General features: G+C 38.3%; 1 protein-coding gene and 1 gene segment (V, D, J or C); both read right to left on the reverse strand.

The window, feature by feature from the left end:
- Positions 1-12,611: 12,611 nt before the first annotated feature.
- Positions 12,612-14,209, reverse strand: LOC119048874 (uncharacterized). The gene is made up of 3 exons (XM_053656916.1): positions 14,122-14,209; positions 13,283-13,486; positions 12,612-13,087 (listed from the first exon to the last, which is right to left on the reverse strand). The coding sequence occupies exons 1-3, from the start codon at positions 14,207-14,209 to the stop codon at positions 12,612-12,614; spliced, it is 768 nt and encodes a 255-aa protein (XP_053512891.1).
- Positions 14,210-14,558: 349 nt separating this feature from the next.
- On the reverse strand, positions 14,559-18,922 carry LOC128626118 (T cell receptor alpha variable 23/delta variable 6-like). The segment is given in 3 exon segments: positions 14,559-14,697; positions 18,299-18,680; positions 18,828-18,922. Coding segments are annotated over 3 exon segments (570 nt in total).
- Positions 18,923-27,406: the final 8,484 nt, after the last annotated feature.

A 27,406-nucleotide genomic window follows, 5' to 3' on the forward strand; every position in this document is an offset into this window, starting at 1 on the left:
CAATTTTTTGAAAGAGACAGCGCTTTGATTTACCAAGTGTGCACTTATCACCACATTAGATGCAAGTAATAACATTCTGACATCTCTGCTCCACTGTTGGGTTGGGACTGCAGCCTCATGACTGGGTTCAGGCTTCCAGTGCCTGGGAAGCACTGTACAGTGGTCTGTGGCTGAGTGTCTGATCTGGGATAAAGGAAGCTCTAACCCATTCTTAATGTTATTTATTCTTGTTCAATTACAGCTGTCTTCATTCCCCCCAAATTACTCTCCCCTACCCTACCCACCCCCCACCTCCCATATTCAATCCTCCCCACCATTTTCTTTGACCATGGGTCTTTTTTACATGTTCCTTGACTTGACCCTTTTCCTTCTGTCCCCTGTTATTGATAGTGACCTTTTATTTTTCTCCTTTTCTTCCCCACTTACCTATATTAGAAAAAGAATGCTGAAGATTTTCCCAAGTTTCTGACTGTTGCAATGTAAGCTATAAAGATGTAGAAAAGTGAATACAGGTAGGAATCTCTTATCTTCTTTCTTAGTCTTAGAAAGGGTAAAATGACTCTGCTTTACATTGAGTTTGTTCTTCACTCATTTCCAGAAAGACACAATCGCATATGGGAGTCTTGCTCAATCCCTAGATTTTACCTAATAACACTATCCCACATAGATCTCAGGATGAACAATGCATGTGTTTGCATTGTCCCATCAAATCGTAGCTCATTTAGAAGTGCTTTCTGCATAAATCAAGAGGTGCAAGGCAATAGGAGTGCAATTCTAATCACAGTGAGCCCCTGTTCCCACTTTGGGGTCTGGATTTGGTCCTCAGCTATAGTTCTGAACACAGGCATCAGGTGTCTGGAGTGGACTGTACATGCACAGCTCAGGAGTAAGTGGCTGAGTCCCCAGGATGAGAGTTCTGATGTAGAGGTGGCTGTGTTTCTTGATATTATCTGTGGATTTTAGTCTTTCTTTTGCTGCATTTCATAAACTATAATATGAGGAGTCCACCAGGATTTTGTTGAAATAACTGCACATTGGTTTGGAAGTAGGAAAAATGCTTGTCAGCCCTGGCTGGGTAGCTCTGTTGGTTAGAGTATCATCACGATATGCCAAGGTTGTGGGTTTCATCTCCAGTCAGGGTACACACAAGAAGCAACCAAGGAATGCATAAATAAGTGGAACAACAAATTGACCTCTCTCTCTATCTCTCTCTCGTCTCCCCCCTCCTTCCTGTCTCTCTGAAATAAGTTTTTTAAAAAGTCCCTGTCAGAGAATAATTTCTCCCATCTTGGGGCGTCAGGACCCCAGGGCTCTGCTCCACCTATATCTGCACTCTTTCCCTTGTGGGGAAAGACAATCAAGCACAGGGCATGGGTGAGAGTCATTTCAACAGGACAGTAGCTGTTTCCAAGTGTTAAAAATTTTCCCTAGTTTCCACGCTCATGGAAAGGACCCAGTCTAAGAAACTAGTGTTTTCTCTCTTACCCCACCTTTCCTTTCCCACCTTGATTCTTTCCAAATTCAGCTGTGACATTCCTGAGTAATTCCCCTGGGATGTCCTCAACTCACAGCAAATCTGTATCAGAGGAGGCCCAGCAAGACTCCCCTTTGTGCCTTCATGATTCTTTACCCTTTTGCTAGAAGAACAGAATTCGATATCAAGTCCCTTTAAATGTTAGTGAATGACATCTTGAATTTGGAGCTAATTTTGTTCCTGTAGCCATTGATTTCATGTGATAGATTCCTCAACAACCATTTCTAAGCCCTGTTGCTCAGCTTTGTAGTAGGAAGCTTCACCTTCTTGTGGCTTAGTTCACCTTCTACACACTGTGGAGTGTGTGCATGTGTGTGAATTCTGTTGAAGTACTAGAGTGATTCCTTTTTTAGGGTTTGCAATGAGTATATTTATACATATTTATAAAATACAAATATGTATTATATATGCATTACCTATAATACAAATATATATATATGTATATATATATATAAATAATACATACGAGGTCTGTTCAGAAAAAGTTCAGCCATTTTTAACATCTTGATAATGGTTTATGTGACATCAATGTAACCTAGCAGCCAAGGAGAGTAGCTTGGAGTGCACATGTGTGAATAATGACAATTTCACTGTACTAGTCAGTGGCAGTGGCAGACACCATTGAGTGAGCATGTGTACTGTGTGGTCATCACATCCAATATGACTGAGTGAGTAGAGCAATGAATCTGCATCCATCTTTGCATTAAGCTTGAACGTTCCTTTACAGAAACAATTTGGGTAATTTAGAATACTGCAGCTATGGGCAACTGGTGATTGGCAGCTTCATCATGACAACTTGCCCACTCACGCATCACGTTTCATGCACAGGTTTTTTTGTGAAACACCTATTCATCCTGGTGACTCAGCTTCCATACAGGAAAATATGATGGGGCAACTGATGTTGATTTGGGGAACTGTATGAGGTCCTAAATGTTCCTACTTTGAAGGGGACTGAGGTGTCATTGACGTATGTACAAAGTTTCTTGTATCTTGTATCTTCTTCAATTTTTCTTGAAGAAGAAAAATTCTTCTTCAAGAGAAGAAGAAGAATTTTCTTTTTTTCTTTTTCTTATTACATGGCTGGATACCTTCTGGAAAGATCTCGTATTGACCTGTCATATTTTCATGAATCTCATCAAAGTTCTGAAATGTCTTCGTTTGAAAGGTGATCTTAGCTTTGGAAAAGCCAGTCTCAAGCTGCCAAATCTGGGCTGCAGGGGACTGAGTCACCTGGGTAACTTGATGTTATAAATCTTAAGTTTGTGTGGACATTTTAAGAGGAGTCTCCTGAAAATCTGGAGTTTCTTCCATCACCTCAAACTCCATTGGTTTTTACAACCAGAAGTTATGGGGATTTATCTTCATGTCACGAGAACCCTGGATGCTGTGGTCTGGCCTGGGGCTGGGATCCCTTGCTCCCAGAGTATCCTTCCCAATTTCTATCTACCACACATGAATGTGGGACCAACTATTCCCCCACTCTCCATGTCACACTGTGCCTCTTTATCTCTCCACCCATCTCCATGTCTCTGCTCCTCCTTATCCAACGGTTTGGATGTGGCTTCTTTAAATCCTCAGTTGTCAGATTTCATACAGCTTGATTTTCTGACTGTTCTGGGCGATATTTGTTTTGAGGTCTAGCTGTAACTTTTTCTGTAGTTGTGCAAGTAGGCAAAGTGTATTTACTAACACCTCCATCTTGACCAGAAGTCCATCAATATGATTTTTATATGTCACTATTTTTTTCACTCCATCTGAATAAACTCTAAAAAAATAAATAAGGGATTATTTATTACAAGGAAATGCTTGTATCTCTATAAATAGTCAAAATTTAACAAACTATGTTAATTTCAGAACCCACGTAGACTGAGAATTTTGGTCTTTTTTTCTTGGCTATCCATATGACTTTCATAAATATATGGAGTTTTTTGTATGCAACTTTCATTAATAAATGGATCTTTTTGTAAGTATTCTATAATCCAGATTTGCATTTTTCCCATGTTTGTAATAGATTTTCCTGATTATGTGCCACTCTATCCAGGAATCCATTACGTGTGTGGGAAAAACATTATCCCTTGCATTCTAAGGTAAGCAAGAGCCCAAGGAAGTTGGAGTCATGGGTCAGTTTTAGGTAGCATTCTGTTTGGAAGTGTTGTATAAATGTAATCAATTTTATATATTTTCTTGTAACCACAGAACCAGCTCCAAATAGTGCTGTCATGTTTAACAAGATACTGAGCTGTTTTTCATAAACAACAAACAAAAGCTGCAAGTCATGCAGCCAACACATGTGCAAAGGAAAGAGATGTGATTTCCAACTATAACTAGAACCAAAGTCTTGTACCTCCACTCACTGATCGCCCCAACCCAACAAAACCAAAGGACCAGGGCATAACCAAAACTCAAACACTGGAACCCCTTCACAAGCCAAGGGTCCATTGTCCAGAAAGATCTAGTGTTGACACCTCCTTACCATAAATAGCTGGGTTCCAAGGTTCTCCAATTAAGACCTTCCCCACCAGCACTTCCACACTCCTATTCCTCCTAAGCCCTTAAAAACTCTTGACTTAGTCCACCAAGATGGGTTTGAGGCACCATTAGATCTCCCATCTTCTCAGTTGGCCTCTTTTTTATCAATAAACCTTTCCTTACTCCAAACTCAGGGATTTTGAGTTTCAGCCTTTTGGAACACCGGGCACACAAACTCAGGTTTTAGTAACACTGACATGAAATGTGCTATGAAACATTGTGTTTCAGCAATGCACACACAAACCAAACTCTGTCCTTGTTTTCTTTTCCTGCATCTTTTTTTTCCTACAGATACAGTTAGCTAAAGAGACAGAATCTTTACTGACAATATTAGGAATGTTTACATTAATCTGTATTCCATTAATGATGGGGACTGGTTTGGGAAGTTGGCTGACAGCAGGAACAGTGATGGTGCTTCCTCTGTACTGTTTCACTTCACCAGCACTAATGCACCAGAGGTTCTCTCACTCAGCCCTATGCTGAGTGATTCTTCCAATTCTACACACATGCAAACAACATGAAAGATTCAACTAGTCCCCACCTGAAAGTCAAACAGATTTAATACCACCTTGTGAATAATTTTAAAAAGTCTTCCCATATGTATGTCTCTTACATTTGTTTTCAAAATATGTGGTATTTTTTCCTAAACATGTGATAATGACAGGGATGAGGTTTCTAAGTCTACAAAAAGAAAGAGAGAGAATAATGACAGCGTGGCTTAGGAAGTGGGACAGGAGCTGGCTAAGTAGTTCTTAACATACACGTCAGGAATAGTTGAAACTCAAGCTATTAGATGAAGAGGCCCAGTCCCAGTTGGTATGGCTCAGTTGATTGGGCATCGTTCGGCAAACTGAAAGGTCACTAATTCAACTCACAGTTAGGGCACATGCCTGGGATGCACGGGTGTGGCCCTGAGTTGGGGTGTGTACAGAAGGCAACAAATCACTGTGTCTCTCGCATTGATGCTTCTGTCCCGCACTTTCTCCCTCTCTTCCCTTCTTTCTAAAATATTAATAAAATAGATGAAGAGGCTTAGAAACAAAGTTCAGTTACTTATTCAGTATCACAATCACAGTACAAACTGGAGGATAAATCAAGTTTAATGGTGGACTTCCCCATCAATGCTTCAGTATCACATTTGCATTTTCAGCAGTGGCTATTTACATTTTAAAAATGCAAATAATCACATATAAAAAGAAGTGCAATACAGATGTTCATGAAGGTGGAAGGTTAAACTAAAGTCAAAACCCCCGTAAGGTAAGTGACGCAGCATTACTTATTCTGGTATAAACCATGCAGGTTTCCAGGCAAGCTGTTTGATAAGAGGGAGTATCCACATGTTTCATTTCTGCATGTGAAGAAATATGATAGAAGGACTAGCTTTTAGGAAGTAGCAACAATGAGGAATAAATATCACCCCAGTTACACCAGATTATTTTAGATAGGTTTGAGTAATTGTTTAGTTCCTTTGAAATCATGCCAGAAGAGGAAACAAAAGATTTGACTCAAAGATATGTCTACTATAATGGTGTGAGTCAGGGTTAATAGTGTTTAGTAACAGTCCAATTGTTAGTTGAGGGAGCTGCAATGACAAGAACGTTTGTTTACCTATGTTTGCTTTTCCCCTGATTACTGAAAACGCTGTAATTCATTGAATTTGCCTTTTGCACTCCATATATGACCCTTCATCAATACTGGTACCTGAGTAGCACCAGCCACGGGTTTGGGTATAGCCTGCAGGTGCCTTAAAAGCACTGTGCTAAAAGCACAGAAGTATATGGCTGAGTCTTCCAACTGGGAGCTTTTGATGGACAAGTAGCTAAAACCTCTTGTAGTATTAAGAGTGGCACTAACGTGTCCTTTTTTCTTTATATCCCCATTTAAAGCGAGTACAAACAGGTTTCTGAGGCTTTTTGCAGGTTCCCATCTGTACCAGTGTAAAGCATAAAAAGAGCTGGAAGGGAAATTGCAGATGAAATCGGTGCTCTCTCCTTCCTGAACATGCAGTGACTGAGGACTCTGTTCCACGGTCAATTCACCACTCAATCCTGTTCAGAAAGACATGGTGAGACATAGAAACTGCTTTCTCTACAGAGTTTTTATTTTCTTTGTACAGTCTCAAATAAAACCTAGAGGTGCCTAACTGCATCATCCTCCTCCCCCACCACCGCTCCATATTTTTAAGAATGTCTTCAGTAACCCAAGGACTTACGGACAAGATGAAGCCATAGGATTAATAGTGAGGCTGGCAAAAGATTATTCTCCATCTATCCTGCCCAAGTATCCTCAGCAAAGTAACGTTCTGCAGCGTGGATCTGTTTCAGACAACAGATTCTGCACCTAATTGCCAAGCCAGTCAGAGACAAGCTCCTGTAAATGCCCTAGAAATACACCAACTAATTCTGCCCTAGATTCAGTTTCCTGTATGGTTCAAAAGAAAAGATCAAACACTGCTTTCTTAAGGCCAACTTCATAAACATTGAGGAAATTCCCTATGAATTCACACCACAAAAAGAGCTGATAATTTTTTCAGAAGTGAGCTGCCCAATTGTGGAGTGCTTTTAATTTTAGAGAGAGTTGTGGGTGGAATGACAGTCTGATAGGAATCTTCTATGTGAATTAGCAAAATGTTTTTTTAAATTTTTAAATCCTCCCAGATTATAAATGTGCACACATACTATGTGCTCAACAGTCTTTTGCCTTGTGCACATTAGTCTTATACAGAATCATGTAATTTATAACAAGAGGTTAATTAATTCAAGGTCAATTATCTGGTAGGTAGCATAGTAGGTAACATATGCATCTGGCTCTGGAATCTATGATGTTGGAATTTGCCATGCTACCTACATTTGTGATGCTCAGGAAATCTTTCAATCTTAGAGAAAACACGTTCTGAAAGGAATGGTAGTCTATTTTGTGGTTATTTTTCCTAATAGCCAAAAATAGGGGAATACCCCAAATATCCATCAGCTGGTGAATGGATAAATAAAAAGGGTTATATCCATCAACGGACAACTATTTGACAATAGAAAGGAGTAAATGCTAATTAGGTTAAGTAAAAGAAGCCAGACACAAGAGATGACAGGTTTAGTGATTCCATTTAAATGAAATATTCATTAAAAAGTTATAAAAATATAAATAGATCAATGTTGGAAATAGGGTTAAGTGTAACTAAAGCTTAAGGATCTTTTGGGGGTGATAAAATGTTAAAACTAGATTATGGTAATGGTTTCATAATGCAGTTTACTAAACATCACTGAACTATAAACTCACAATGGATGAATTCTATAGAATGTAAAGTATACCCCAATAAAGTTGTTTGAAATTAATTAAGAATTATGGTCTACCTCACCTACCACAGTTCGGGTATAATGTAGTTCGATTTAACATATATATGATTGTTTGAACAGTGATTTGTGTCTAGAATTTCTGATGATCTCTGAAAATTATAAAAACCACATTCTCTATTACCTGTGAGTTCAAAATATAGTTGGATAAATAAAATATGTCCAAGGAACTTTTATAGTATAAGATAGCATTAATTAAGATTGTTCAGGCCCTGGCTGGTGTGGCTCAGTGGATTGAGTGCTGGCCTGTGAACCAAAGGGTCACCAGTTCAATTCCCAGTTAGGGCACATGCCTGGGTTGCAGGCCAGGTTCCCAGTTGGGGGCACATGAGAGGCAATCACACATTGATGTTTCTTTCCCTCTCTTTCTCCCTTCCCTCCCCTCTCTTTAAAAATAAATACATAAATACATAAATAAGCAAGCAAATAAATAAATAAAAGATTGTTCAGCATATAAATCTAACTTCTGAGAAATTGATAGCATTAATTGACTCTGTAACCATAGAACCAGCTCAAAATTGTCCTATCCCTTTTAACAAGATATGAGTTGATTTTCAGAGACAACAAACCAAAACTGCCAGTCATATAACCAAGATATGCACAGAAGACAGAAATTTGACCTCCAGCGGCACCCAGAACCAAAGTCTCACTTCCTACCCCCCAATCAAAGGACTGAGACATAATCAGAACTTGAACACTAGACCCATCTCAGAAGCAGAGGGTTCTGTTGCCCGGGAAGATCCTGTGTTGACACCCCTTTACCATAAATGGCAAATTAAAACTTGCCCCACTAGTGCTTCCTCATACCTGTTCCATTATATCTTCAAAAACCCTCCCAGAACCCTGGACCAGATAATTCGGGCTTTTGAGTATTAGCTTTCTATTCTCCTGAGGCACCACTTATACAATAACCAATTTTTCTCCATTCCAGTTCTTTGTGGTTAGTGTTTGGCTCTGCTAGCACAGAGTGCATAGCCAACTCTTTTTGTTATGTAATAACGTTAGCACCTTCTTCCCTGGGAACGACTGAAGTAAACATAGGAAACAGCATGAGGTAGATGCTAATACCAGGAAACAATGCCTGACACAAAACAAAACTTAAATCCTGTTCTGAAAAATGTAACAGGATTGGAAAGTGTCTCAGTGGCTAACTTCTAGATTTCCTTCCTAAGACAAGAGATGAAATTATGGTTAAGAAAGAAAATCTTAAAGCACCTTATTAATATCTCCTAATCTAGAAGTGTAGGGGCTAGACTTAGGGATGGGCTGCTAGACAAACAGAAGCTATTCCAAGTCAAGTTACTGTTTTTCCAGATCACAGCATTCAGATGATTCAGTGACGGATCATCTCAGAAGAGTAGGGGCATGACTGCACATTCAGAAAGCCCACTTACTGTGAAGATTGTCTCGAATGAAAATGCTGATCCACTGAAAAATTTACCCACATATTGGAGAAGTGTCCAGAATGAAAAGGGTATATCTCTAACAGAAGGAGAATTCCTCCAACTCATAGGGCAGAGTCCTGCAAGTTATAGCTGCTCAATTTACTTGAAATAGAGACCAGTTGACCTCTAAGCATATTGCATAAATTAAATCTTACCTTAAGTGACTTGCAGGGTAGAAATCTCGACAATTCTAAATAAATAACACAATGATTAATCCAGTTTAATCTTTTATATTAGTGTTGAATTGCAAGAACTCAAAATAATTTTATCTTTTGCATATTCATTCAACAAATACATATCTATTGTGCCCTCTGTGTGCTAGGTATTTTTCAGACAGAGAAGTTGTCTTCTTCTATTCTCTTAGTAAAGAGAATAGAGCCCTGGCTGGTGTGACTCAGTGGACTGAGTGAACCTCAGTGGACTCATTGGCACCTGTGAATCAAAGGGTCCCTGGTTCAGTTCCCAGTCAGAGCATGTGCCTGGGTTGCAGGCCAGGCACAGAAGAGGTAACCACATATTGATATTTCTCTCCCTCTTTTTCTCCTTCCCTTCCCCTCTCTCTAAAAATAAATAAATAAATAAAATATTTTTTAAAAGAGACTAGATTAGGCAATGGGAGGAGAAAAAATTAAATCAGTGGATTTTTTAAAAATAAAATATTTTAAAATAGTGACAAGCATTATGAAAATAGTACAACACTACACTCAAATAGTTCCTCTTGTGGTGAGAAAAGGTATCTGTTCCAAATAGGGTTTGGAGGGACGGCCCTGCCTGAGCACTTGCTCTGAGACACCAGGCAAGGTATTTAACTCTCTTATATTCAGTTTTCTTTTCTATAAGCGGCCAGTGTCTTTCTGTTGGGCAGTGGGCTAAGCACTGGCATTACCATCTCATGTACTTTTTATAATAACCCTAGGTGGTAGAACTATCAGTACCCACTCTGTAGGGATGAAGAAACTGAGGCATAAAAATCATTAAGTAATTTACCCAAGGTCACTTAAGTAATGAGTGGTAGATCAAGAAATCCAACCTAAGTCCTCTGGTCTCAACCACTTTGCTAAACTGCCTCTGTAAAGAGGTGAAATCAACCTTGAAGAATTCCACTGAAAATTAAATGAGAACACACACACAAATCACCCTGAACAACAACTTCCCTATCTCAGGCACTCAGTCAAACACATGCAGTGTATAAAATACTGGAGGGTTGAAATACACATCTGAAATGAAATTGCAGTGGAGTCTATCACAACAGAAAGCTCAACATATTTCTGAGGCATGTTTTGTCATTTATGTAGCATATTTCATATTATCCTAAGTATCTATGGCCTATCATGTTTCTTACTGGGAAATCAGTGCATTAGAATGTGATATTGAAAGATTGGATCATATATTCTAACAAGCAGTGTTCCCTACAATGATTTATTATTTCTCATCATTGGCTCTTGCTCCCACTTCTCAGGATATTCCTATATTACAATGAAGTACAGAATAAACACAATTTCACTTAATAGCAAAAAAATGCCCAGTTCATGCAAAATGCAAACCTTTGTTTCCAAGACATCTCATAACTCTACAGTTTAAATCATCCCATGTATTATATTCATCATTTTCAAGTCAATCACTTTCACATCTGGGAGGGCAAAAATAAACAATGAACCAGTCCTCCTGAATCTTCTCTTGTGTGATTGATCACTGCAATGGGAAGGTTACTGACTTTGGTTCAGTGATGGTAGCTCATAATGCACCTATCGTTTGCCACAGTTACCAACCAGTGAGCACTGGAGGGCAGCAGGGAAGCCAGTGTAAACACCACAAAATATTTTAGCAGAACACCAGGTGGCAGTGCTTCAGGAAAGAACTTTTTTCTTGATAATTTGGAGTATGCTAGAGTCTGATTCTCAAAAAAAGAAAATAGAGATTAGATAAAGGCTTCACAAAGGGGAGACATTTGAGTAAAGATGTCAAGAAAGTTTAGAGGTACACCATGTCAATATTTGGGTGAATAGCATTACAGGTGGAGAGGTCAAAGGCAAGGGGTAAAAGTGTTGTTATGGCAACATGCTCAGAGTACTTAAGGAATCATATCTATTGCTTCTAAGAAGTCAGGCATAATTCTTAATGATGTTTCACAGAACACACGAATCCATTTTCTCTGGGAATTGACAAGATTTTTTATTCCAATTGAACAGACACTCTGAATATGAATTTGACTTTGAGGCTTGCAATGCTTCTATCAAAATTACAGTGATGAACTTGCAGAATTTCTTATTCAACTTATAGTATTCCACATAGCATTGCCCCTGAGTAAGAATCTTGTTTTATAGAAAGTCAAGTATAGCAGTGAGTGGAGATGATTGCTATGAGCAAAGAGATTTTGGGTGATGGAAGAAGTTGTTATAAATACCAGCTACAATCTTGAAATCATTTGCAGAAACTAGCACTAGAATAGATAAGAAAACTTCTTTTTCATTTTGATATAAATATATTTATGAATTTATTATCCATTTTTACTTCCCTCTCCTGTTTACCTACATGTAGTAGCATAAGGTGTGCTAATAAAAATTAATCTTATACAGCCCTGGCTGGTGTGGCTCAGTGGATTGAGTGCTGGCCTGTGAAACAAAGGGTCCTGGGTCCAATTTCTGGTCAGGGTACATGCCTGGGTCAGGTCCCCAGTAGAGAGCATGCAAGAAGCAACCATACAATGACATTTCTCTCCCTCCCTTTCACTCTGTCTAAAAGTAAAAAATTAAATTAAAGAAGAAACAGTATTTAAAAAACAAATCTATACAGAATCTCTTTGTATCCCAGCAGTTAAACTACAGGCTGTCAGGAGAGTGTAACCCAGCCAGAAGAGGAAAGTACATCACCCAGAGGTGGATAAATGAACTTCGTGTGCTCTCTGCAGCAGAGGGTTAGCTTAGTTTTCACAGGACGCTGTGGTAGCTTGTATTGAATCAACCTAACCATCTGAAAATGTATTTTTTCAGAATTTGCTTCCCTGTATTGTTCTAGCTCAGGGTTGGCTGTGAAAGAAACTTATGGAAGATTTTGAAGGTAGTAGTGATGCAGCAGGGATATTTTTTGTTCTGCAGGTTGGTTCAGGGCTGCAGGCACTGTGGCAACTCATACATGTTGCTACTGATCTGATGGTCATCTTATTGTTGCCTCAGAACACCCCGTACTCTGCCAGATCTCCCCCCTCACTTCTGTTTGTCTTGGTCCAAGTAGGCATGCAGCATGATGGCACATGACACCCCTTTTCCTGAAGATCACCCACTGTTATGAGATTGAAGGAGGCGAGAGACAGACAAGTTTTACTTTGTCTCTGTGGGTCCCAATTGTTCTCATGAGTTCTATATATCCTTACAAATCACAGTGGGTCCATGGTTTTGTCCACATTCAGCTTTCCTTCACACATTACCCTAGCTGACTTACAGTAAATTCGGACTCACTACAGATGCAAAGACAACAGCTTTGTACAGACTCCTCCACCAGCTCCAGCAATTGCATGAGTTCTAATCCTTATAAGTAATTCCTTATTCTGTATCACCCGTAGTGATTCTGCTTCTTAGATTGTGCTCTAACTGCCCCAACCCCTAAGAGGAAAGGGCTAAGGAAATGACTTTCATGATGATTCCAGGTAACAAGACCCAGACTTGTGATTGAGTGTGTTTTTGAGACTGAGACTGTACTAGAAGAAAGTTACACTGGACATCTGTTTTCAAATGTTACAGAAGGAGGTTTTACCTGGAATTAAATCGTATGATCCAGACCACAGATTAAGCAACCGCTGTCATTGCCATTTCGAACTGCCATTTCGAGTTTGGAGTCTGCAGGTGTGCATTTCAGCTTGGCTTCTGCAGTTGTGGGGGACTCTGTTACCAAGATCTGGAGTTTTTGTTGAGCTTTTACTATTATTTTAAGCACTGTGTTTTCCCAGAGAGCACAGAAATATTTTGCTGAATCTTCTGGCTGTAAGGGCGAAATGCTGAAGATGATGGTTTTAGTTGCTTTCTGTAAGTTTACAGAATAACGGCCACTGCTTGTGTTCTCAGCAGAAGAACTTTGACGAATAAGGAAAATCATTTCTCTATTTGTAGGCTGCTTATACCAAAAAATATAGTATAAGAGCTGTGCTGTTTCATACTGACAGCTCAGGGTGACTTTTGTCCCCTCTTGCATGAATATAATTGGCTGGTTTTGGGCAACTTTCTGGGCCACGCTGGATCCTATGGAAAAGAAAATCAGAAAACAGAGCTGATGTAGTGACCAAAACATTGTAAGATTTAGATTAATTTAGGACTGAAAGGCAAATTAAATCGAAATCATAATCTGCTTGTTTTTCTCTACTCCTTCTTTCCTCCTCAAGTCCACATTAAGTAGCACAGGCCTGTGTGCCATCCTTTCATCCTTAACATTCTTACCCATGTTTGGAACGGTCCCTACCAGAGAAGACGAAGGCCACGAATATCCACAGTAGCCTGGAGAGTGGCATCTGGCCTGTGATCCCCTGCACAAAGGTGGCTCATTCTGCCTCAAGCTGCAGCACAGATACACATTGTCCCTGGGTTCTGATGCTACTTCCCCAAACAGGAAATAGAGTTTCTTATGTTGATCAACCACATGATCTATGCACAGATGAGAAAAGACTCCAGCTCACTCTAAACCTTTATTTTATCTACTTGTCTTTTGCTGGTAATTAAGTTAAGCAGTACCCAAAAGAGGGCATAGGAAAAGCAATTAGTATTAAATGCTGCAGCTGAGTGGAACTGAAGATTGAACCAGTTGACATACATTGGTAGTTTTCACAAGAATAATTTTGGGGGCCATGTAAAATAGAATCTATTATGGACTGTGAGACTTCCTGGTAATCTACTATTATAGGTCATTCATTTAGCCTGTATTTACTTTTCTCCAACCAGAATCCAATGGAAAAAAACCCCTCACAGATCCTTGGATTGCTCAATGAAAGGCAATCCTATCCGAAATTCCTTCTTACTCCTTCTTGGACTCAGTCTATAGTCTCCACAAGTAGAATTGTACTTACTAGTTCATGTGTCCTAGAATTCTCTTGATGTCACATTTTTTTATCCCATTGATCCAAAGTATTCAGTCTCACTTGTTAAATTCCATGGGTGGGCATTTTATTTTATTTGTAAAATAAAGTCAAGGTCAGCATGCCAGATATATCTGTGACACAATGCAATAATCTACTCCCACTATAGAATGTGATAGCTATAGATTGCAAGCACTTAGTACATACCAACACCATGGAAGTTAATGGCTGAAGTCTTATGAGTTATTGCATCATAATGTGGAATGTAGCTGTTAGATCTTCCATTTGATTTCATTGTTTTAATGGACAAATTAATCTAAAAGGATCCAAAGGCAAATAGACAACTGGAAAGGAATGTACCGACATGGCCTCTAAAACAGTACCACTTCTTTGATACTAAGGGCAAAATAACACCAAAAAGTGGCACAGGGAACAGAATTTAAAATTAGTTGAGATGTCCTCTTCTTTATCCCATTTCACCTTTTGATACTTATAGGTATTTGCTGCCATGGTTTGCAATTATTTGTAACTAAGTGGAGGAGATCATGAATACCCACAGCATCTGGGGAGCAGCATGACATAAGATTTTCCTCTTGTTGAAATGGCCCTTCTCCGTGTTCCTGACAATACAGGTACAAGTTCCCTCAGCCATATAGAGCAGCAGCCTTTGATATGTGGATTCTGGCTGCGTGGTTTGAATGTGTTGTAACATTCAGATTGGGAGATTTGGTTTGTCTTAAACATTGTTTTACATTTACTTGTGATGTAATGATGTGATTAAATCTGACAAAAGACAAGCGTAAAGCTTAATGTTGAAGGAAGTGTTGGAAAGAAATGTGTTACTTAAAATTTCTAAGTTTAGTCAATTAATATTTGATAAGATCTGAAGTGCTTATCTGAAATAAATTTATTGCCAAGCATGGCTGTGATAGCATCTCTTCATGTTTTTATTATTCTCTTGCCTCCAACCTGATTCTAAGATGAAATGCACTAACCCCTCCTGGGTTTCCCTACAAGTAACAAACATCTTCTTTCCTTATATTTGATAATATTATCAAATAGCAGTCTATTTTTCAGCTCGTTAAAAATAGTCAACATCGGATACCATCATTTATTGCTTTGTTTTTGTTCCTGTGTAATATTTGAACTTAAATTTTTTATTAAAGTATAATTATATAGTGTAATAAATGGGTCAAAAGTATAGAGTTAGAAAATTGCAGATTGATAAACCATACCCCTAGCAACCTATAGAATATTTCCTTTACTCCACCAAGACCCCTTGTGCCCATCCACCAAAATTCCCAGCTCACAGAGGTAACCATTGCTCTAAATTATTTCATTATGGACAATTTGCCTATTTTAGAATTTCATAAAATTCTAAAATCATACAGTATGTCTTCTATGTCAAATCTTGCTAAGCATTATGTTATTGAGATTTATGTATGTTGTTGTGGGTATCAGTAGTTCTGTGCCTTTTACAGCTGACTGACACTCCATTGTAGATGTATAATGCAATCTGTCATTTTGGACAATCTGTTATTTAATCTGTCATTTGTGGACATTTTCTGTAGTTAATTGCTGTTATGGATAGAGCTGCTAAGACCATTTTCTACAAGTCTTTTTGTGAACATGTTTGCATTTCCCTTCAGTAAATGCTTAGAAGTAGAGTCGTTGGGTTGTGGTAGATGTATGTTCAATTCTATGAGAGACTACTAAAGTGGTTGCTCGTTTACACTCCAGTCAATATTGTTTCTGAATTGGGTTTCCCACATGTTTACTTTATATTTTGAAATGATTTTTGACTCACATAGAAGTTGCAAAAACATTGCAGAGTTCTCACTGATGACATCTAGACCCAATGATCACAGTAGAATGATCAAAACCAGGATGTTGATACAATGCTATTAAACAACAGAGTATATATGATCTGTCTCTGACTCACCAGTTTTTACAATTCCTTTTTTCCATGCATACCGTTATGAAATTTTATCACATGGATAGGTTGGTGTCATTACCACCACAATCAAGATACAAAACTGTTTCATTACTCTAAAGAACCCCCTTCGTTCACATTCCTCCTTCCTGCAGCCCCTGATAACCTGTAGCAACCACTGGTCTCTTTTCCATTCCTTCAGTTTTGTTCTTTAGAGAATATTGAGGTCATGCATTATGTATGAAATCATAATAATCTAATAAGTGAAATCATCCACTATGTAGTCTTCTAAAATGGGTTTCCTTTTTTTTTTTAGTCAGCATAATGCCCTTGAGATCCATCCAGGTCATTGCACATAACAATATTCCATTCAGTTTTATTACTAAATAGTATCCCATTGTATGAATGTACCACAGTATATCTACACATTCACCCAGTGAAGAGTATTTGGGTGGTTTCCTGTTTTCTGGTCACCCCAAGTATAGCTGCCAGGAAAATTCATGTACAGATTTTTATGTGGACATAAGTTTTTCATTTCTCTGGCACAGTTATTTTTTATATTTTTCATCTCAAGCACACACAAACTGATCAATAAACTTCTGCAGCACCCCATGAAATATATTTTTGCTGATGTGACAAAAATAGGTATAATTTTGATTCATTCACACTGGATAGCTATTATTGTCTTGACTGTTATAATTTTATTTTTATTGGACAACCTAAGGGAAAAGAGATCAGAGCCTCTGACTAAATAGTCAGTTATTCCATGTTTTAAAATTTCTGGTAACACACAGATTGAAAATCACTGCTCTAGCATAGGAACCCAGGAGTGTGATTGCTGAGTTATAAGTGAAATTCTAACTTTATGTAAAACTGAAGAACTGTGTTCCAGAGTGACTGTACCATTCATTAACCAGCAATGTACAAGTGATTCTATTTCTCTGCATCCTTGACAGAACTTGGTATAATCAATAATTTTTATCGTAGCCATTCTGATTGATGTGGAGTGGTATCTCGCTGTGGCTTTAATTTACATTTCCCTCCTGGTTAACAATGGTAGACATCCATTCATGTGCTTATTTATATGCTTATTTCCCTATCTCATACCCTCTTTGGGTGAAGGTCTCTGTGAGTCTTTTGTCCATTTTAAATTGCATTGTTTGTTTTCTTTCTGTTGAGTTGAGACAGTTCTTTATATTCTGAATACTGATCTTTTGATGGAAATTTATTTTGCAAATATTTCCTGACAATTTGTGTGGTTTTTCTTTTTTAAATAAACTGCTTCTCTTAGCAGTTTTAAAAGTTTTGCTGAACTTTAAGGTTTTTTTAATGGATTATACTTCTTGGTGTCATGTCAAAAATCTCTTCACCTAATTCTCTTATAGTTTTCTCTAAAATATTTATAGGTTTATATTTTACACTTGGATGAATGACCCATTTTGAGACTGTCCTCAAATTTTTTGTGTAAGTTGTGAGCTTAGAGCAAGGTTCAATTATTTGCCTATGAATACCTGTTGTCACACACCATCTGTTAATTAGACTATCTTGCCTCTTGAATTGCCTTCTCACCTTTGTAAAAAAAAATCAGGTTTCCCCGTTCATGTGAGTCTATTTCTATACTCTTACTCAGTGGCATAAAATTGTTAATGATATACACTTATTTTATTTTAAATGTTAGAGAATCTGTAGTATGGGTTTTTTCATTGCTGATCTTTTATTTATTTTTATCCTCACCAAAGGACATTTTTATTTTTTCGTTGCCTTCAGAGAGAGACTGATGACCTAGGGACTGAACCCACAACCTTTTGTGCATAGGAAACCACTCCAAGTAGCCAAGCTACACTGGCTAGGGCCATTCCTTTATTTATAATTTATGTTTTCTCTCTCTTTTCCTTCGATAATTCAGCCAGGTATATATCAATTTTATTAATAGTTTTAAGAAAACTAACTTTTTAATTTATTATCTCTATTGTTGCTTTGTATTTCAGCAATTGGACTTTTTTATTATTTCCTTCTTTTTGCTTACATTGGGTTTAATTTGTTTATATTTTTCTATTCTCTTTTCTTAAAGACTTTGATCATTGTTTTCCAACTTTTCTTCTTTAATAATATAGGTGTTTAAAATGATAAATTTTTTCTATACACTATTTTAGTGGCACTTCATACATATCTATATGTATGTGTTTTATCATATTTTCTTCAAAAATATTTTCTAATAGCCATTATAATTGCTGCTTTGACCTATAGATTATTTTAAAGTTTAGTGTTAAATTCCAAATGTCTGGCTGTTTTTAGACATCTTTCTGCAACTGGTTTTCTAAATTGACTTTCTAAATCAATTCCATTTTGCTGAGAGAACAAATTCTGCATAATTTCAGTCCTTTTAAATGTATTAAGACTCTTTTATGGCCAAACAGATTTTTTTTGCTTATGTGTGAATATTTCATGTACATAGCAAAGTTTGGCTGGAGCCCCCACTGCAGGTTAAGGTACAGGCTGCAGGTGCCTGGAGAGCACTGTGCACTTGCTGCACAGAAGTAGGTGGCTGAGTCTCCAGGTTGGGAAGCGTTGATGTGCAGTGAGAAGTGTTTGCTACTTCTACTGAGAAAAACTGTAAATCTTCCATCTTCTTTTCTACTATCAACTGAACGTACGGCTATCAGTAATTCAGGGCCTTTACCAGGATACTGCCGATACCATGGGAAGTAATCAAATGCACTGTTCTCATAAGTACAGTTCAGAATTGAAATCTCTTTTTCTTGTAATACCAAAGAGTCAGGGCTCTGTTTCACCTGCTGCTGGTCACTTTTCCCCTTCTGTTGGCCATTCACCCCTGCTTAAAAAGATAACAAAAAGTCATTAGGCTCTCCCAAATAATAGTTTCTTTTTAAATCTTCTACCTGATGAGTTTGTCCATGCCCCCATTTTCTCATTTGCCCAAATTAATAATATATCCCACAGTTTCTCCTCCACAACTCACAGCCTAGTTGAAGCCATAGAATTAAAAATGCTCCCAGGATCTTGTCCATTTCTTGGCACCAAAGGGTAGTGACAACTCAAACGCTCTTGCAGTCTCCTCAGTCAGCTGGAAGTATGACTTTAAATTCACACCTGCTTTATTTCTTTCAAGAGGCCACACCCTTTCACTAGTACTTTCACTTAAAGCTATTTCTATCAAAGAAAGCACTTCCTCATTTTGTCCTAACTTAGAGTTGCTGAAGATACTTTCAACAGGAATGAAAAATCCCCTATCTATACATAGATAAGAATCAGTTTAGAATTTATGTCTCTCAATCCCTCTTTTCCTTTTCCTTACAACTCTAGAATGCAAAAATTGTGTACTAGAACAACTTCATATGTTGATTCAGATTACATTATTTTACAGTAGGGAAGAAAGGGATCTCAGGAAGCCACAAGATTAGCATATATAGAAGCATTTCTTTTTTATTACAAATATGAACTGGTCTATTGAGAACACACAGGAGAAATAATATTACGAGCTAAGGTCACAAATCAAAATACAGAAAATATATGGTTCCTTTGCCCTAAGGGAACTTAAAATTTTATTATAATCTTTCATATTTGTTTATATTTTACATAACCCTAATAAATGATAGAAGATAATTAAATTAATTTTAATTTATTTATATTTCTTCTAAACTATAAAAAGATAAATTAAATATTTCTAAGACTATACTTGGGGAAAAATTGGCAAATACCAGAATGATCTGTTTAGAGGAGCTTTGATTTCCAAATAGATAAGAGAAGGTAGAAAAATTGTGCAAATATCAGAAGATGTGGGCTATGACTTTCCAGTAATGCAGCATTTTTGGTAGCTCTCATTGTGAGTTTGAACAAACAATGGACATTTTCTTCACATTTTGTTCTCATGGATAAAATATCAAAACATGAAAGATCAGTTTGGTTTTTCATGTTAGCACAGCAGGGTATACAGACATAAGTTGAAGATAAATTCCAAAACAGCCGTAAAAGTAGGATTCACCTGCATTATAAATATTAGAAGTTAAAAGAAGTAAGGAGCACATTTTTGAAGCACAGAAGGATTTTTGTTATTTGTATCTAATACCATCTCAAATTCAGTAAAAGAAAAATGCCATCACAGTCCAACAGGAGACAATGGTAAGAGTCCTCATTCCTAAATCTACAATGTAGTTCATTCAACCTCAGTGCTGTCAGGAATTTTTTTAATGTTTGTTGAATTTTTATGTATTTTTTCTTTTTTATTTATTCACTCATCAATGCATATATTCATATATATTCACCAAGTGTCTAATAAGTGCCTATTAAACGTGTAGAACCTGGGTCTTATTTATGCTACAGGCACAGTCCTAATCTTCCTTCAACCTAGTCCTAATACTCAAGTACAGTCAGATAAAACCCACCAAAGAGAACTGTGTGTCTATATGATGTGATGAAAAAGTGTAATGAACTGTGGTTTGGGGCCATCAAAGAAGGGTTCTGATGCAGGACATGCTTGAACTGGGACTTGCACCATGCCATCAATTGATTTCCAGGTAAAAAGAGTGGGATAACAAAATTCTGGGCACAGATTAACTTAGAGTGGCTGGAGATTAGACTGTGCATGGGTAAAAACATTAAAATTTTGTATTAGAGAAGCTAATGTGGCTCTGACCATATTATTCAAGGAATTCTTGGTCTCCAAAGTCATGTGTTTCAAACCTATTAGATAGAAAAATACAGATATTATTTAGGTAGATGAGTGGATATATATATATACACACACATGATTGATAGATATAAATTGAAGGAAAGGATTAGGTAATAATTTACTAGATTTTTAAAGTATAATTTCTATCTACTTGATGGGTATGTGCAAACTTTAATCTTCTCTGAAGCAGCATTGCCTCACTGTGGCCATTTAGAGAAGTTACACTGAACAATTTTTTTATCCTCACCTGAGGATACGTTTTATTGATTTTGAGAGAGATAGAAAGAGGGAGGGAGAGAGAGAGAGAAACATCAGGTAAGAGAGAAAAGTTGATTGGTTTCCTCCTATACACACCCCAACCAGGGATCAAATCCACAGCCTAGGTATGTGCCCTGACTGGAAATCAAACCTGTCACCTTTTGCTGTACAGGACAGTACTCCAACCAACTGAACAACCTAGCCAGGGCTACAATGAACAATTTCCTACAGTGTCTTAAAAGTGTGTTCAGTAACCATTGTGTGAATCATAGCACTGAAATAAGTGGCTGAGTCTTATTTAGCCAATGGTTTCTTCAGATGGGAAGAAATTTTGTTGAGGTCCTTATGAAACCTTTGCTGCTGTTAACTGAGGCATGTCTCAGGCAGATCTGGAGGCCTTGGTTGGGACCTGGACATATCAACAGAAAACAAATCTCCTGAAATATTCTTAGTAGCATTTCACCTGCCCTAGGTCCCTGCCAAAGGCAGAAATTGGCCCTCAGGATGAGTCACTGCACTGAGTTGTCCTTCCTCTTATAATACCAACATCAGATCAACATGGCCTTAAACAGATCCTAAATTAGACAATTGTTCTACATCTCTCCACTAACCTGCACTTCATGATGACTAATGATGTAGAACAGAGGTTGGCAAACTTTTCCATAAAAGGGTCAAATTGTAAACATTTTTGGCTTTGAAGGCCATTCAGTTGGTTGTAACTACTCAACGCTGCCACTGTAGCATGAAAGAAGCCAGTGACGATACATAAATAGGTGAGCTTTGCTGTGTTCCAGTAAAAATGTACTTACAAATATAAGTGTCAGGCTGAGTTTGGTTCTTGGTCCATGCATTGTTGACCCCTGATGTAGAGTGTCTTTTTATGTGATTTTTGATCATCCATATATCCTTTATGAAGAGTGTGCTCAAATATTTTGGTCATTTTTAAATTGAGTAATTTATCATTTATTGAGATTCTTTCTAAATGGCATGTTCTTGATACAATAAATAATCTTATTGCTATATGGACACAATCACCCTAAAAGTAATTCCATAACAGGTTTGAAAAATCTGCCTTTGGAATCAGTGACTTAGCAGATAAACAGCAATAGACATCATGATTCTGACTAGAATGAGCTGCAAAGAGAAATTATTTTTCCATAGTTATAAATGTTGATGATTTTTAAGTTCTGATATTATGTCAACTACTTCCACTGATACTGAGTTTCAAACAAAGGCAGACATCTTTGATATTAAGTTTGTTGTGAACATGAAACACAATAAAAAAATCTCATAGGAAATATGCACTGCCAGCTGTCAAAGAATGGGACAACCTGTAGTAGGAGTTATGCTCTAGAGCTCCCCACAGTATCAGGCTGTCAGAATGTCAGATTTGAGATCTGGCCCTTCTTTGGCCTTTTCCCATTCCTGATTCAGGTCTGCATAACTGCATCTCCAAAGTCTGGGCTGGGTAACATGCCCTAAGATGGTGGGTATTTAAATAGTTTGTTCATTATTTTCATTGTTGAAAAGTAGTAGTACTTCCCATAATTATGGTATTCTCAATATATATGTTATACCCCAATGTTAGACATTGTGAAAACCAACACTAATAAAGTTTTCATAAAGAGATAGAAATTTAGAACAGATTGAGCCTTAGTTTTCACTAAATTTGGATAATACTTCTAAGCACATAATATTTTGACTTAAGAAAAGACAGGGCATTCCTGTTTTTTATTACTAATATTCTCAAAATACATGCTTGTTTTATGATGGAGAAACATATTGACTAATTACACTTGTGGCAGGGTTAGGCTAAGGACAAGATGACCACTTAATTTCTCAATGAAAAAGTCAGTGCATTTTAAAGAAAAGCTGAACTTTTAGTTATCTTCTCTCTATTCTATGTGCTAATAACTGGAATGAGAGGCTGAAAATTCCAGAATGGCAGTGTGATTAGATTCATGGAGACCCCCCTTAGCAAAATAATCATAACCGGTATAAATAATTTAAAAAAAATTAAAGTCTCTGGACATTGTCCTGAGACTGCACATTGTATCCAGGAAATTAAAACAATATACAGAAAAATATTTATTCAGGAAAAGCTACTAATCACAAGTGTCCATAGGAATAGAAAGAGTCTGTTGCATTGGAACCATAATTCACCCACCAACCCTACCTCAGCATGATGGAGGCTCTGTTCTGGCTGGTGCAGCATAGAACATGAGGCACCCTTCCCCAGATCTCCCAGTATCTTCCTGGAAGGGACTGACTACCAACATTTTTCATCTCCCCAGCATTGTTTTGCAGAAGCTATATTACAAGCAAGAGAAGCTGAGAGATTTGGGGCTACTTTCTACCTTTCGTCCCCCTACTCATAGGGTAGAAACTCTAGCCCAAGTGTCACAGGTGGGCACAGGTAACCAGGTTCTCAGTGATCATGGACAAAGAATTGAACTGAATACACAGAGTTTATAGCACAGAGAGAACAGATTTATTAATCAATGGTACACTCCACAGAATATGGGAGCAGGCCAACTCTGAACCGAGATTGACCTCGTGGGCTGGAGGGATTCTATTCTTGTAGAGCAGATCCTTCCTGGCTAGTTTTGCAGGGTTTTATTGCACATGTGCAAGTAGTTATATTACTTTAAAGCTACTGCGTATGTGGTCTCCCATGATTTTCCTTGATTGGCCACCAGAGAAGGGGTCACACAATGTTACCGAATGGACCCCCCTTCTCCCCAGGTCCCCCTGTACTAGGATCACTCTGCCCACCACCAGGGAATTACAGCTCTCCATGTTAGAGATTGATGAAAAGGAAAGGAATTATTTATCCAGGTTATACAGACTTAAGAGTAATGACTTAATGTCTTCATTAAAATCCCAAAGTCCCTTAAAACACCCACAAACACCCACAGTCCTTCTTTCCCCCCCTTTGCCCAGTCTGGGGTACCAAATCTCAGGAAAAGAAATAGAAGTCCGTGACTCAGCTAGCCCCTGACTCTTCCCAGTAATCTATGCTTGGCTAGCAGGCCTCCCTCGGTTCCCAAAACCACCAGCTGTGTCGCCAGGATCTCCAGTTCCTAATACAAAACCACATGGCACCTCCTCATGGCCCACAGCAAGAGTTCTTTTACCCCTTACATTCCCATAGCATCTCTCCTGCATGCTTCTGAGCTGCTAATAGAGAGCTCTGTGTCGCTGCTACATCTTGCTTTGCAGCTTTCTAAGCTGTGTGGCAAAGGGAGACCCAAAGCCTGATGGTTCCTCTCTGCTAAAACCGAGTGATTCTTCTCATCATGGCTGCCGCACCTGGTTTAAATCCCAGTGCCAATCTTCCACTGCCACCATTTCTAACTCTTCCCTTAATCAGCTACACTTGCCAGCATTTCCATATTTTTCCAGCTTTTCTGGGCTTCCATAGTAAGCCCAGGCTAAAGTGGCCCCATGGCATGGAGCCAATCATCTCCAAGCTCTATACAGGCTCTGCAACCTGGAGGAGTTGCTTCCCACTTACAACCAGGATGGAAGTCACTCCCATCCCCTGGGCTCAAAGCACAGCCACAGCTGTTTAACATATCTGTGAAACCAGTTCAATGTTATAGATATGCCAATAAAGATGATTTCAGACTTCCTGCATCCAGAACCAAAAGAGAAAAAAATTGAAGTGGCCAAGTTTGTGATAATTTACTATATCAGTTTTATTAATTTGCTATAGTTATTGTAACAAAGTATCACACATTAGGAAGTTTAAATAAGAGAAACCGATAGTCTCACAGTTTTAGGCTAGAAGTCCAAGATCAAGGTGTGAGCAAGTTTGTTTCCTTCTCAGGGCTGTGAAACAAAAACAAACAAACAAACAAAAACATTCCATTCCTCTTCCTTGGCTTCTGATAGTTTTGTTAGCATAGGTAGCTATATATTCATAAAGAAAGGTAGAAAATGGAATCAGGCATTAAGAAGCCTAATAAACTGGGAAACTTAATCCAATACTGGGCTTGCTTCACTAGGAAGCTACAGCTTTACACATTCCCCAGAGACCCGCTGGTCTTTCCCCACAGATTACTGAGAGAAGGAATAGAACAATAAAGGGGAAATTTCTCTGTAGCACACATGCCCAGCAGAAGCCAGGACAGTGCAATGGGAGGTGCTTCTAATTTGAGGTATGCTCAGTAGGAACAAAGATGGTTACCATATGAGGGAATGTCTAGTTTAAGAAAATGGTTGGATTAGATAAGGGTCACAGAACCCTGAAAGATCTAGGAAATGGATTGGTTAGGTGTCATGCCCAACACAAGCCTGGGAAGGATTGGGAAGTTGATTTGATAGGTTGAAAGGGTGCCTAGTCCTTCCTAAACTTGAGATAATATAATCCCAACATAACAAGGGAGCTCTCCTTCTCCCTCTCTCTCTCTCTGGATAACACATGCTCACCTTGTTCTCGTGTTCTCTCTCTAAGCAACTGTGTTGGCTCCAGGTGCAGGTCTAGGCACAGCACCAGCCAGAGTGCAGCAGGGAACAAAGACTGAGCTAGCCAGATGGGATAAATGGACTAAACCAATGGTGCAAAATGTGTGGACGCTGGCCCTATATCTGAACCCAGTGAAGACAAGGCTGAATTTATATCATGGCAGGATGAATGAGGCAGGATGGCCCTATATCTGAACCCAGTGAAGACAAGGCTGAATTTATATCATGGCAGGATGAATGAGGATGAGACATGGAAGTGAACTGGGACAGCCCTTTATCTATTTTAACTTCAATAAACTCTACTACACCACAACCTCCCATACGCGGGTCCCTGGAATGTTTTCCTTGTAGCTCTGTGAAAGAGCCGTATTTCCACTGGCAGCAGTTTGATGGCAATCTTCCATGTTCTTTGGCTTATAGAAGCATCATTTCAATCTCTGCCTTCATCTCCATGTGGTGTTCTCCCTACATATCTGTCTCTGTGTCCAAACTTTCTCTATTTGTAAGGACATCAGTCCTATTCGATTAAGACCCATCCTAGTGACCTAGTTTTAATTTAGCTAATTATTTGCAATGGCCCTATTTCCAAACAAGGACACAATCTGAGATACTAGAGATTAGGGCTTCAACACATAAATTGGGGTGGGGAGGAGCACAAGTTGACCCATAACAGTAGCCATAGCAAACTACATCTAATATATTATCAAAAATTATGAGATGAAAAGAAATAAGAAAGTGTGACCTTTACACAGAAGAAAGTAGGCAATAGAAACTATTGTTGAAAGGGTTCAGATTTTAGACTAGCAGATAGTATAAATATAATTTTTAAAACTAAAGGAAAGCATATTTAACTTTTTTTATTGATTATGAATTACATTCATTCTATTTCCCCTTCTCCATTCCCCTCCTCCCTGTACACCCCTCCCCCACCATTCTTCCCCCTTTAGTTCAGGAACACACGTCTCAAGTTCTTTAGATTCTATATTTCCCCTACTATTCTTACCCTCCCCCCATCTATTTTCTACTGTCTATGCTACTTAGTTTCTGTACCTTCTCCCCCCTTTTCCTTCTCCCACTCCCCTGTTGCTAACCCTCCATGTGATCTTCATTTCTATGGTTCACTCCTGATCTACCTGTCCTCTTAACTTGTTTTCGTTTTAGGTGTGGTTGTTAATAACTGTGAGTTTGCTGTCCTTTCACTGTTCATCTTTTTAATCTTCTTTTTCTTAGATAAGTCCCTTTAACATTTCATATAGTAAGGGCTTGGTGATGACGAACTCCTTGAATTTGGTCTTATCTGAGAAGTACTTTATCTGTCCTTCTATTCTAAATGAAAACTGCTGGATAGAGCAATCTTGGATATAGGTCTTTGGATTTCATGATTTGGAATACTTCCTTCCAGCCCCTTCTTGCCTGTAAGGTCTCTTTTGAGAAATCCACTGACAGTCTGATGGGCACTCATTTGTAGGTGACTGTCCCCTTATCTCTTGCTGCTTCTAGAATTCTCTCTTTTATTTTAAACTTGGTAATGTAATGATGATGTGCCTTGGTGTGTTCCTTCTTGGGTCCAACTTCTTTGGGACTCTCTGAGCTTCCTGGATTTCCTGGGAGTCTATTTCCTTTGCCAGAATGGGGAAGTTCTCTTTTATTATTTGTTCAAATAAGTGTTCCACTCGTGGGTGTTCTTCTTCCCCTTCTGGTACCCCTATAATTCAGATGTTGGAACATTTAAAGATATCCTGGAGGTTCCTAAGCCTCTCCTCATTTTTTTGAATTCTTGTTTCTTCATCCTTTTCTGTTTGGTCATTCTTTTCCTCTTTCTGGTCCACTGTTTTGATTTGAGTCCCAGTTTCCTTTCCATTACTATTGGTTTCCTGTGCATTTCCATTCATTTCAATTAGTTTACCCTTCCTATATTCCTCTAATTTGTGACTATAATCAACCAGTTCTGTGAGCATCCTGCTCACCAGTGTTTTGAACTGTGAATCTGAAAGTTTGGCTATTTCTTCATTGCTTAGCTTTATTGGCTCTGGGGCTCTGAATTGTTCTTGAGCCATGTTTTGATCTGTTTGTGCCTGTTACGTACCAGAGGAGGCGCCTTGGTGTTTACCTGGGCAAGGCCACCCAGGTCTCAGGTTTGT

The sequence above is a fragment of the Artibeus jamaicensis genome, unplaced genomic scaffold, assembly GCF_021234435.1.
Source record: "Artibeus jamaicensis isolate MK-2021 breed Jamaican fruit bat unplaced genomic scaffold, CSHL_Jam_final scaffold_3047, whole genome shotgun sequence".
In the NCBI taxonomy this organism is placed as follows: domain Eukaryota; kingdom Metazoa; phylum Chordata; class Mammalia; order Chiroptera; family Phyllostomidae; genus Artibeus; species Artibeus jamaicensis.